This window comes from Erpetoichthys calabaricus, chromosome 10 (genome assembly GCF_900747795.2).
Source record: "Erpetoichthys calabaricus chromosome 10, fErpCal1.3, whole genome shotgun sequence".
NCBI lineage: Eukaryota > Metazoa > Chordata > Cladistia > Polypteriformes > Polypteridae > Erpetoichthys > Erpetoichthys calabaricus.
The window spans coordinates 104,453,253-104,466,946 of NC_041403.2; the positions used below are offsets into that span (position 1 = coordinate 104,453,253).

Genomic DNA, 13,694 nt, shown 5'->3' on the forward strand with positions numbered 1-13,694 from the left:
TTTTTCTGTACTCCACTGTATGCTAAACATGTGGGTGAAAGAACACAAAACCAGAAAGAAAAGATGTAATTTTGGCATACATCTTTTCATCTCAAACCAATAGTTTGTTTTTTGACCGAAGAACTTATAGGTTGTAACTTTGTGAAAAAGTTTTCTTCTCCTTAATAAAATAGATAACAATGTTACAAATCTGTTATACACATCCATTGTGAAATGTGCTTTTATTGATCTTTAACCTTAAGCTAAAAGCTATTTTCAGTTTTGTTTAGTGAAGTTTATAATATAAAAGTATATGCTCTAACAATAAAACATTTCAGCAATGTTTTAACAGTGCTGCTGCAAATTTTTAATTTAAAATATTGACATTATTGTAAACCTTTCTTTAATTATTTTAGGTACTGGGAACATTATAAATGTTATAAATAAGACAGATTTTCCTAATTAATTTTGTGAAGTATAGTTTTTAATGCAATAAACAATGTTACTTTCATGTAGTAATTAAGGTCCTGCTTTATTTTGTCTTTTATATTGTAAGACAGATTCAATAAATTAGTCTCTCAGGATATTAAAGAAGTACATAATTAATTTTCAGTGTCAGGTTATGCAAAATCAGTTTTATCAGAGTTTAATTAGGGAAGCAATTATGCTTACATGTACACAAATGCAGAATAAATAATGTGATTACATATAAAAAGAATAGTCATTAATAATTATTTAATCCATGCTTATTAACCTCCAATAATAACTACAGTCTAATCTGTTTTTTCTAGTTTAAGAAATTCAGTATGTAATACTTGATTAGGTAAAGGTCAAACATTTTACTAAGCTGGATTTTTTTGTATAGCATAATCTCTTTTTTGATTTTATTGAAATCACACAACATTCCATACAAATAAATCAAATTTTACAAAAACAGGATCAAAAACAAATCAACCACCACCCCTGAGAGAGAGAGCTAGGCCAGCAGAGTAAAACGTAAAGCTAGTAAAAATAAGTAAATAGATGAATTAGTAAGTGAATAAAGATCACTGGGGAAAAAAGGGGGAGAGAATCTGCTTCCTCACTGCTTTAAAAGCTTATTCTAAAATGTTGTTATTGATTAGATCCTGCCAGGTTTTGAAAAAGTTCTGCACAGATCCTCTAAGTGCAAATTTGATTTTTTCCAATTTCAAATAGTATATAACATCAGTTACCTACTGACTTAAAAGAGGAGAGTTAGGATTAGGATTCTTCCAGTTGAGCAAGATAAGTCTACGTGCCAATAGTGTAGTAAAGGCAATGAAAATTTGTTTGTGTTTCTCCACTTTAAGCCCATCTGGGAGTACCCCAGACACAGCTGTTAATGGGTTAGGAGGGATTGTGACACCAAGGCTGTCTGGTAGGCATTTAAAGATTTTGGTCCAGAATGATGTTAATTTAGCACAGGCCCAAAACATGTGGCCCAATGATCCTGGAACTTGATTGCAATATTCGCAGGTTGGATCTTGCCCTGGAAACATTTTGGACAGTTTTAAGCGAGACAAATGTGCTCGATATATAATTTTGAGTTGAATAAGTTTATGCTTTGCGCATATGGAGCTCAAGTGGATTCTCTGCATTGCTACCTTCCACTCCTTTTCTGAGATATTGAGAGAGAGATCCTTTTCCCACTGTCCTCTTGGATCTTTGAAAGGGAGGGACTGTGAAATGGTTTTATATATTGCAGAAATGCAGTCTGAGTCCTCGAAACTGATCAATAATTTTTCCAGCATAGAGGTGGGTGGGAGGTGAGGAAAATTGGGCAAGTTCTGTTTAACAAAGTTTCTGATTTGAAGGTAGTGAAATAAATGTGTTGCTGGAAAATTAAATTTGGAATGTAATTGTTAGTAGGATGCAAAGATGTTGTCTATATACAGATCTCTAAGTGATTTAATCCGAAATGTTTTCCAGACATTAAAAACTGCATATGTTTGAGAGGGTGGAAAAATGTTTTTCTCATGCAGAGGTGCCACAGATAGAAGCTCCTTTATCTTAAAATGCTTTGTACATTGGTTCCATATTCTGAGTGTGTGGAGCACAATTGGGTTGTTAGTATATTGGTGATAACTTGCATTTATTGGGGTACAAAGCAAGGAATGTAAAGAAGTACTGCAGGGTTTTATTTCTATTGCGGACCAAGCCTGTGTATGTTCATCTATTTGTGTCCTTGTCCAGGTTTTAATAGCTTGTATATTTGCTGTCCAGTAATAAAGTTGAAAGTTAGGTAGAGCTATGCCACCTTCTGCCTTAGGTCTTTGTAGGGTCGCTCTTTGCATACGTGGATGTTTTGAATTCCAAATAAATAAGGTTATGGTTGAATCTAATCTCTTAAAAAATGATTTATTGATGTATATTGGAATGTTTTGAAATAAACAGAGAAGCTTAGCTTAACAATGTTAATTCTACCAGCTAAAGTGAGATGAAGGGTTGACCATCTATAAGCATAATCTTATATGTTCCTTTGAATTCATAAATAACTTTTTCAGGTTTGAGAGAATTTAACACTGTATTTATTTGAATGTTTAAATACTAGATAAGCAACATTAACAAACAAACAATATATTATTAGAGATACAAAAAATAAGTATGCATTTAATTGTCATATTTACTAGACTAGTGCCCTTCACATAACTGTCCATTACCTAAACACAAAGTGTCCTATTCAGGTTCAGGGGCTAGAGCCAGTTCAGGTATATTTGGTCACAAGGAATAAACTGACCCACAATTGAGTGCTGATCTAGTGCACCCACATTCGTTAATTATGGATTCAGGTTTGCCAATTAGCCTTGCTTTGCCATCAAAGTAATCTTAGATTACTGTAACTAGCGTAGGAGATGTGGGAGAGAAAAGTAGTTTATTGATTTTTGTTAAGCAAGATTACTGCTCTTAATCAATCAAATAATTAATGATTGGTTTTGTTTTGGTCAGCGCCAGTAATAAGTGAAAATTTGTAAAGGCTCATCCCACTTGCTGCAGGGACATCAAACTGTTGGCCGTAAGTCTGCGTCCCTATTACTTGCCCAGTGAGTTTGAACATGTCATTGTTTTTATTGTTTACATTCCTCCTCACACGGACGTGGAGATAGCGGGTAACATCATCCACTCCGCTGTTGCCAAACTACAAACACAGCACCCCGAGGCGCTTGTGCTAATCTCTGGAGATTTTAACCATGTGACGCTGGACAAAATATTACCTGCCCTTCTCCCAGTATGTGGATTGTAACACACAAGGAAATAGGATTATTGACCTACTGTATGCAAACGTTAAGGACGCATACAGCGCCACCCCGCTGCCTGCGCTTGGGAAAGCAGATCATAACCTGGTTCTGCTTCAGCCTCACTACAAACCAAGAGTGAGGGAGCTACCTACAACCACATGCTCATTCAGGAAGTGGTCCCCTGAGGCAGAGCAGGCTCTGAGAGACGCCCTCTTCTACGCGGTGGTGTGCTGGGGAGGCAACATAAAGAAGAGGGATGCCTCGCGCCTGGACAAACTGGTGAGGAAGGCAGGCTGTATTATAGGCATGGCGGAGTGACGGGCGCTGAGCAGGCTCCTGTCAATCATTGATAATCCACTGCATCCACTGAACCGTATCATCTCCAGACAGAGGAGCAGCTTCAACGACAGATCGCTGTCACTGTCCTGCTCCACTGACAGACTGAGGAGATTGTTCCTCCCCGCACTATGTGACTCTTCAGTTCCACCCGGGGGGATGGGGTGTTTAAACGTTAACATACAATGTTATTGACTCTTATTCCTGCCTCACACTCTCCACCTTGCACTTTTTAACTTGCATTGCATTTTTATTGCTCTTTAATTAATATTGTTTTAATCAGTATGCTACTGCTGGAGTATGTGAATTTCCCCTTGGAGATTAATAAAGTATCTGTCTGTCTGTCTGTTCTAATCCCAAAGTAATTGAATCATACTTATTTTTAAGAAGCAGAACAGTGCAATTTTTGATTCATACATTTATTATAGAAATGAATAATTGCTAATATATACTGTATATATTTTTTAAAGAAATATGGCAGAGGTCTGTATTTGGGTCTGTGCCTTGTGAGGACGTGTATTATATGGACCTATTTCAAGGTCAGGATGGGCAACTTGGTCAAAATGCCAGCCATTTCAACTGTAACTGAAGTGGAATGACAAAATAAATAGAAAAACACTTTAATATCCAACCATTACAAATGTCATTGTTTTGTGGTTGACTCATACACCATGAACTATCTTAGTAGATATCCACTGTATTAACATCCAGTCTCCAGTTACTAACCTGCAATGCCAGGATTACAATGCTTCTCAAAAGCAGTTTTCTTAACACTCTGAGCTATAGGAGGCTCCTCAACCTTGTGCTGTTTCTGAACATTGCAAGTAGAGCACTTCCTGGTAACATCAGTTGAATTGTGTCTTCTACTCAGCTCCCAACTTACTGCACTGTGAATAGGCTGCTGACTGCTCCAAGTGTTTTGTCGTGGACTCACACACACCTTAAGCCATTTCACTACACAGATTTGCACTGTGGAAACAGCTGATGGCCATTTGTGAACCTTCAAAGTCTGGACTACAATGGCTTCTAGAAGCTATTTTTTTTTATTGGCCTGAGCTGAAGTTTGCTCTTTGGTCTTGGGCTGAGTAGGTAGTGTTTATGAACACTGTGAGCAGAGTGCTTCTTGGTAAAATCAGTTGAATTGTCTGTCTTATTCTGCTCTTGCCATCCTGCAGTTCCTCTGCCTTTATAATCATAATTTTGAAATGGTCAACATAAACTGCTTCACCAGTAATTTTACTGTGGTAATGTCATGTGAACATGATGAGCCTTCAGTTTTGAATTAAGTGTTGAGACCAGTATGCAAATTTTAATAAAGTTGCAATATGTTTGCAGACTCAGTAGCTCAATGCCTTTAACATTAGTTTTAATTATACATGTGATTATACAGTAAGCAAGCCCATATCATGTGACCACCGTGTACACTCCAGAGTGTATCAATAATTATGTAAAGTAAATATAGCTTAAGCTATTGTACAACTTTATATGTCAACATGTTGGTTTTAAATTTGGCCCTTTGCTGGGAGCTGAAGCAATGTTTTGAGAACTGCATATATGTATATATTATTGTATCCTAGTTGTTAATTATTATCTTTACTGATGTTTTTTGAAAGTTTTATCAACTGGTTTGCAAAGCTTGGCAGTAAAGCATTATAGTGTCAACTCTGCTTGATTGAAATAGTGAATAGCTTTTCTATGTTGTATAAAGTAACTTTCAAAATTTTACTGACATCTCCTAAAGGCAAAAAACAAATGAAAAAAGAATTGCCCTATCAATGAATCCTTAAAATGCCGTATATAGTTGCACATGGGAAAGAGGGAGCTCCTTTTTCAATTTTAAGCACAAATTTACAAATGAAAAAAAAACCTATTGGTGAATTGGCCAATTTAGAATCTCCAATCCACCTAACCTGCATGTCTTTGGACTGTGGGAGGAAACCGGAGCGCACAGAGGAAACCCACGCAGACATAGGGAGAACATGCAAACTCCACGTAGGGAGGATCCGGGAGGCGAACCCAGGTCTCCTAACTGCGAGGCAGCAGCGCTACCACTGCGCCACCGTGCCGCCTACTACCTTAGAAATCAAACCTTTAATTAAAATAAATTTATTTTGAGAAAAAATAATTCCTCATCAAGAAAAAATATTTTTAATAACCCTGCATGTTCCATGAGTATTGGCATCCCTAAAAATTCTCTTGAACAAAGTGCAATTGAAGCGTTTTCTTCATTTGTATCTCACAATTTTAATCAGATCAGAGCATGTAGGGAGTTTCAAACTGGGGTGTACATATGAGGTTGCACAGAGGCCAGATTCCCTTACTCATTCATTAACATGGAAAAGGTAAGAGAACACACAGTTGAAATGAGGGAAAAGTGTGTTAACCTTCATTAGTCATGGAATGGCTGTAACAAATAGCTACTCAACTGAAAATACCCTTATCTACAGTCAGGGCAATAATTAAAAAGTTAAAATCAACTGGAACTGTTACCAACTTATCTGGAAGAGGGCCCAAATTTATTTTGGTCCCATGCACAGTGAGAAGGATGGTAAGAGAGGTAAAAAAAATCCCCAAGGATCTCTTTTGAAGAAATAGAGAAAAAAGTTGCATCTTGCGGGGTCACCAAGCCTCCAAAACTACCATCAGATGCCACCTTCATGCCTATAGGTTATTTGAAAGACATGCCAGAAAAAAACCCTCTCTTGTTATTTAAACAAAAATGTAAGTGCCTGGAGTTTGCTAAAGGCTACTAGAACTGTGTTCTATGGTCAGACTGTTTTGGAGGGGTACGTGTCATCATGGGTTGCAAAAATACCAGGAGACTTTAAATTTAAATATGGCTGCCTCTGCAAAGATATGAAAACTGTGTCATCATTGAGTGTTCCAGCAGGACAGTGATAAAAAGCATTTGTCCAAATTAACAAAAAAATGATTAGAGGAAAACAAAATCAAGCTTCTGTCCCCAGTCCTAAAACTCAGTGAAAACCTATGGTATAAGCTAAAGAGGAGAGTGCACAAGGGAGGACCTAAAGCCCTTGGAGAGATTTTGTAAAGAGGAATGGCTGTAGATTCTTTGTTATGTATTCTACTGTACAACCTTATAAGATGTTGTAGGAGAAGACTCAATGCTATTATTTTGGGAAAGTGAGCTTGTACAAAATTTTAAAAGCAAGGTTACAATAATTCGGGTATGTGTGGTTTTGTTAAAAATTATTATTTCTTGATGAGGAATAATTTTTTTCTCAGAATAAATTTACTTCAGTTAAATGTTGGATTTCTGTCATTTGTTCTGCAAGGGAGTAAGGTAATTCACCAAAAGGTGAATTTTTATAACCCTTTTTACTCATTTTTCCCAGGTGTCATGGGGCATCAGTAGTTGTGGAGATGTGTGTACATTTAAACAGCAACTGTTCAATAGTTTTTACACTTGAAGTTAATTTATTCCAGTCCTTAGGCTCACTTGAAACTTGTACAGTATAACCGTATCAAAAGAAATTTTCTAACATGGTTGAATATGTACTAAAAAATGCTAAAAATAAATATATTATTCATTTGGTCTTTTGTCTCATATTCATCTCTTGTATAAGAAATTTTTTTTCCACATTAATTAACTTTACCCTGCACTGCACTGGAGTTCTATCTTAGGCAGATTCTTTCTGTATGATTGATATTTCGTATCATAGGCCCCAGTTTCTGTTTTGCATACCTTTTTGTTTTTGATGTCCATGTTTTCACCCTTGAAATAAACATGTTTTGTTGGAATATAAAATAATGCATTTTGTGCATTTTACTGTTACATGCATTTGATCTTTTGTAAGAGTACAATGGTAATTACTGTATATGCTCACATATAAGTCGGGTCTTTAAACCCAAAAGCCCGTTCAAAAATGTGACACTTAATATTTTTTTTTTTTTTTTTTTTTTTTACATCTTCTTGCCTCCTCTAATATCGCACCAATTTCTCAGACGCATCGAATTTTGCTGCAGCAGCGCAGTTACCAATTTCTTTCGCTACTTCAATGATGTTTAATTTAAAACCAGCTTCATATTTTCTTCTGATCAAACACTCCAACGATAAAGGTGTATGAGGGTGTGAGATACAAAAAACACAAATCAGTGCAAACGTTGCTTCAGAATAGTTTGGGTATTACTGTGTGGTCTCGTAGGCACGAGAGAGAGGTTAGGAGCATCCGCTGATACAGCGCATTGCTGCATCCACACAGAAAAAAAAGGCAGTGTGCTCCGTGGTTACTCTTTCAGGTGGGCGTTAGCATATCATAATCCCTTGTACCAATAGCGTGAGTTTTCTGCATTCGACTTATATGACCGACAGTATAAAATACCAGAAATTATACTATAAAATCAAGTCCCGATTTATCCGCGAGTATATACGGTAATCTGCTAATTCTCAGTGTTATGGTGATCTAGTGCATTGCGTTGATTAAGATATGTGCAGCCAGTTATTATATTATGGTAGTGTGCAGAGAATAGTCATAAAGTTTAAACATATAATTAATTCTGTTACTTCTTTATCAAGTAATTATCTTCTCTTACCCAATTGTTTTTTTTTGTTTTTTTTTTTTTTAATTTCCATCAGTTTTGCATTTGGTTCTTTAATATCAGCTGTGGATCCTGTTGCAACCATTGCTATTTTCAACGCACTGAATGTTGACCCTGTCCTAAACATGTTGGTATTTGGAGAGAGCATTCTCAATGATGCAGTTTCCATTGTTCTTACAAAGTAAGACGTCTTTTGAATCTTTTCAAACCTGTGTATGATTCGGCTTATCCTTAAATTTTATGTCTTCTATTCACCTCAGTTCAGTCCTTCAGAGGTTTTTCAAACTATTTGATTTATTTATTTTTAGTGTTAAAGTAAGAGAGATGTCTTTACATTTTTCTTGTCATTATAAATTATGTACCATGTTGTAGCCATATAAATTGTATACTGTATGAACTGACATTTTAAACTCTTGCAGTGGAACGAGTGTGCTTTTGCTTTCTCAAACAAGACCAGTCCTTCCCATTCATAGCATACTTTTTAAGGCAAAGGAGTTTTATGTGGCTTGTGAGACAACTATAGGAGAAGTTAGTGTAGTATGTTGATGCCCTTCATAAAATATATAAAATGAGTATGATCACTCTTTGCAAAGTCTGAACAGGTGCCCGAGGCCCATAACCCATTGAGAAAACAATTTGTATACCCTCCTCAGACTCATTCTCACATTCACACATTTTAGCATTTTTCATAAATTTTTTTTTTCTCAAGGGAGGGCTTATAGTGTACAACTGACTAGTGTGAGTACAACACTGATGTGTCTTAAATTATTCTCCATTATCATTAATCTTTTTTATATGAGTAAGGACAACATGTTTAACAGAGCCAAGTTGAGGCAAAAGTGCATTCATTGTATGCCTTAATGATTCACGGTTTTCTGCCTTGGCTAACAGCCATAATTCTGCTGCTTTCAGTGTGAGATCAGCAGTAAGGTCCAGAAGTGCATCCATATTTGTTGGATGTCACCCTGCATTGGTAATGAATGGATTATGAGCCTAATCATTCTTGTCTGGAGTCTGCTGCTAAGTAAAATATTTCTTGATATGTTCTGAATGATGATGATGATTTTGTCTTTTGTAGCATCTAAGCTTATTTTCCATTATAAATTCTTTCAAGGTGGATTCATGTGCACATTTATTACCCCTCATCCTGCATTCTCCATCATTCCAATTTCCCCACATAATCCTCAGTGTTTTCGGTCACTGTACTGCAGTATACATCTTAATTTGTTAGTCAAAATATACAAGCACCTTCAAGGTTTGTTAAAAGTGAGCATTTTTGTTGTACAGGTGCTCTCGATGAAGCATTCCATGGATGAAGCAAACTTGCCAAACTATTATCTTTCTCCTACCAAGGCAAATTTTTCATTTGTGCATAAACACAAGCATTGAGTATGCCTGCCATTTCTCATAGTAATAGGAAGTTCTTCTTGGGTATAAATTTCTGTATTAGTTAAAATTTAAAATAGTTTGGCACCTCAGTGATGCCATGGCCGATTGTATTAACCAAGAGTGGAACCTCTTCTGTATTTCACAGGTTTCTGCAGTTAGTTTCAGGAACCATGAAACTCATGGCATATTTTAGATGTGCTTTATCATTAAATATAATGCACATTATTCCATATTTTATATACATTTTAGTTATGTTTCCATTGTTTTGGTCCATTTGAACCTTTAGTGTATCCCAGGTTTCTCTGTTGTAGATGTTATCCTACAGTGGATGTGGACAATACAATAAGACCAGTAGGGTCTAAATCAGTTGGATTGGTTCTGGATTCCTCATCAAAAACACTCGTGTCTTTTTTGTTATTCGTATACTTTACAGGAATATTCCATCCAGTTATTCTGTATTTTTTTAATATTGTTTACCCCATGTACTTTGAAGTAGTGGCCAAGAAAAAAATTTTCATCTCATGTTTTCATGCTGAAGAGAAAGAAGTTATTGACACAAAAGAACTAAACAGTGACCAATGGCGTATAAAAGCAAACTAAACTAACAAAAAAAAAACTTGCATTACTCTTTTCGCTTGCTCAAATGTTGAAAAAGGAACACTTTTTTGCTGAGATATTTTTGAATCGTTTCAGAATTGTCAGTGTTGACCTAAACATTAAATCCAAAGGCTCCCGGGTGTGACTTTTTGAACTGAAGAAGCAGAGGCAGGTTTTCTGTAATATCATAAATGTTGTGTTTATTCTGCATAAAAACATGAGATTTATTTTTTTTTTCAACCTTCACTACACAGTTCATATGGTAAGTAACATAAATAATATAATGTTTGTTTCCTTTAACAATTTCACTTTCATTGATGTTCTTAGCTTTAGCAGTAAGCCTCTGAAATTTTTGAGCAAATAATATAATAACAATACTTTTATGTGTAATTAAGACTACACGTCTTTTCTCTCTCTTTTTTACATTTTATTATTTAAAACAGTATTTTTGATGGCTAGAAAATATGCCTCCTTTTTACTTTAATTTTTAGGGATGGGCAACAATCATGCTAGATAACCAATAATGAGATTTACTTATTTATTTTATAGTTTATTTACTTGTCTAATCCAGTTTATTCATGTGAGGTAATTTTAAGATAATTTAATTAAATGGCTTATTTTTAAGTTACTGCTAATGTGACTGTTATTTCCATTTGAAATTCAGTAAGATTCTACTTGATGTCATACAAATTTGTATTCAAAAGTTGATTAATTCTCAAAAATGTTTTATTTCATTCTAGTTCTTGATAAAAGTCATAGTGGGTTTTTACTCTTAACCAAAAGCTAGCTAGTTACAATAAAGTGCCAATAATAAGGTAGCATTATGTGGTATCTTATGTGGTGCCATTTGCACATATTATTATGCATGATAAAGTACTATAGCTGTTATCATACAATATTTAGATAGAAAGGCTTAGATAGTACAGGGTGAACCAAAAAGAAGTACCACATTTCTAACGTTTATTCTACAAAATCGCTACAAGATAAGATAAAATCCATTATGACACAAGAAAGGGTATTCAAAATAGATTTTTTTCACTGTGTTTTAAAAATGATGTCTTCAAGGAGGTAGCCATCATTAGCGATACACTCTTTGAGATGATTTCTGAACACTCGCATGACTCATTTGGCCATTTAAAGGGGAATAGCAGCGATTTCGTGGCGAATAGCGTTCTTGAGGGCTTCATGGTTTTGAGGTTGGCATGTGTATATACCTTCAACTTGAGATAGGCCCACAAGAAGAAATTGCACGGAGTGAGATCAGGTGAATGTGAAGGCCATCCGACATCACCGTGCAGGGAGATCAGCTTTTCCAGAAACATCTACCACAAAAAACTCATGGATCTCCGTGCTGTATGAGCTGTTGCTCCAACCTAGTTGAAACCAGGTGGGGCTGTAAAAAGTTCTCTAGCATTTCACTGTAACATTCTGAAGTGATGGTAGCCGTTGCCCCCCATCCTCAAAAAAGTAAGGGCCTACAATGCCAAATTCTACAACGGTACACCAAACCGTAACACGTTCACTGAGCAGGGGTCTCTGATGAAGTTCACGAGGGTTGGTTTCAACCCAATAGCGAAACTTTTGCTTATTTACGCAACCAATCGGATGGAACTGTGCCTTGCCACTGCACATGACAATGGCATCTCGATGAACGGTTTGCGCACAACTCTCTACAACTCTCCCAGTCTCCCTCAGTGAGTTACTGCACTACCATCATTTTGTCTGGATGGAAATTAAGGTTCACATGCAAAATCCTCCTCAAAGACGTGTTGGAAATGCTTAAGTCAGAAGCATGTTTGTACACTGAACATCTAGGAGACTGCAAAATTCATGCCCTTACAGCTTGGATGTTTTCAGGTGTTTGAGATTTTCTGTTCAGTGTTGTACATGTCTGTCTAAATTTACCCTCTCACTGAAGAATTGTTTTCTGATTTTTGGGCATCACCGTTAGGAGGAATGCTGAAGTGCGTTCGGGTGGCGCGTTGCGTAGTGATGATGGATTTGTTGTTTTTGAAGAATACTTTGATATTGAAAGCATGGTGCGCACAGGACCAAGGCATGTTGCTGACTGAAAACTACAAGGGTGGGGGGGGGGGTCGCCTATCAAAGGACCCCCAACCACTCGGCTTCGTTCAATGACCTTGAGAAATCTGGTAGTTCATTTTGGCTCTCCCTGAACTAATTCAGTCTGTAACAGAAATAATTTCATTTACTGAGAAAATATACAATGACTGGGAGTTTTGGCATGGAAGAATGAAAGCGGGAATTACATGTCTAATAAAGTGAAATGCATTGTTATTAGCAGGAATTGACTCCTAATTATGAAAACAAAAACTTGTAACTATTACGAAAAAGCTTTATTAAAATAATGAGTTTTTAGCTGGTTTTTTGTTTTGTTTTTTTTTTTTTATTAAATATTCCACATTATTAGCCTGGTGAATTTCTATAGGTAAAGAATTCCAGATTGTAGGTGCATAACAACAAAAGACCACCATGTTTATGCTTGGCTCTTGAAATTATAAGCAGAACTCCATTCGAAGATCTAAGATTACAACTTGAAGTGTAGGTGACATGCATTTCAAAGTTTAGAACAGAGCAAGATTGCATAAGGCTGTATAAACCATTAGTAGTATGTTAAAGTCTGTTCTGAGCGACCCGGGTAACCAATGTAATGACACTAAAATTGGTGAGATGTGCTCAAATTTTCTTTTTCCAGTTAAGATTCTGGCTTCTGCATTCTGCGCTAATTCTAAGCAATTGATGTCTGTCTTAGATAGTCATGTTAGTACTAGATATTTAAGCTAGAGTTGTACTTATTTTTCCTCAACAGACAATTTGATTTCATGCATATATATAATATTCATACATGCACTTTGCAAATTAATATTGCCCTTTCATTAAACACATGGGCGCAAGATTACACAACACTATATAACCAGCTCATCAGTGTTTGTTTTTTTTTTCTTTTTTCCTATCCAAATCTATTGTGACTGTTTTCCAAATACATTATAATAATAATTCTTTGCATTTATATAGTGCTTTTCTCACTACTCAAAGCGCTCAGCAATTGCCTACAAATGCATCATGTTAAGAGAATATAGACATTATTATTCAGGCAGAGTATTTTAACTAGTTAAATAACCACTTTATGTGCAGATTAAGTTTTCTTTCTGAGGATAGCATTGTTACAGGATGTTATTTGCTCTATACTGCATAGGCGTTATCCTGATTACCCTCACACTCAAATTTACCATAACCACAAGAGCTATTTAGTGGAAATAAAGCAAGTTGCATGCAGTGTGATTGCAAGTTATAATATATGGCACATTCTAATGAAAATGGTGATTATTTATTGAAAGTGGTGTAATAGAAGCATTGTATTATTGCTTGGCATTATTACAAAATCGTCATTACATTCTTATTATAAAACGTTCTAAAGTTTTGCTTTTTAAATTAAACCGAAAACTGATATTGATTTGTTATTGGTATAAAACCCAACAGTAAACTGCTTTGGTTTTACATCTCATAATGGAAAATCATCATAATTTATTTCCCTTTGTATTACAGGGTTTTTTC

General features: G+C 35.8%; 1 protein-coding gene across 1 annotated transcript in view; it reads left to right on the plus strand.

Moving 5' to 3' along the window:
* slc9a8 (solute carrier family 9 member 8) overlaps positions 1 to 13,694 on the plus strand; it is a 58,508-nt gene that overhangs the window by 20,086 nt on the left and 24,728 nt on the right. The window contains exon 8 of the mRNA XM_028811691.2: positions 8,170 to 8,313. Coding sequence (XP_028667524.1) covers positions 8,170 to 8,313 — 144 coding nt within the window. The remainder of the gene's footprint in view (positions 1 to 8,169; positions 8,314 to 13,694) is intronic.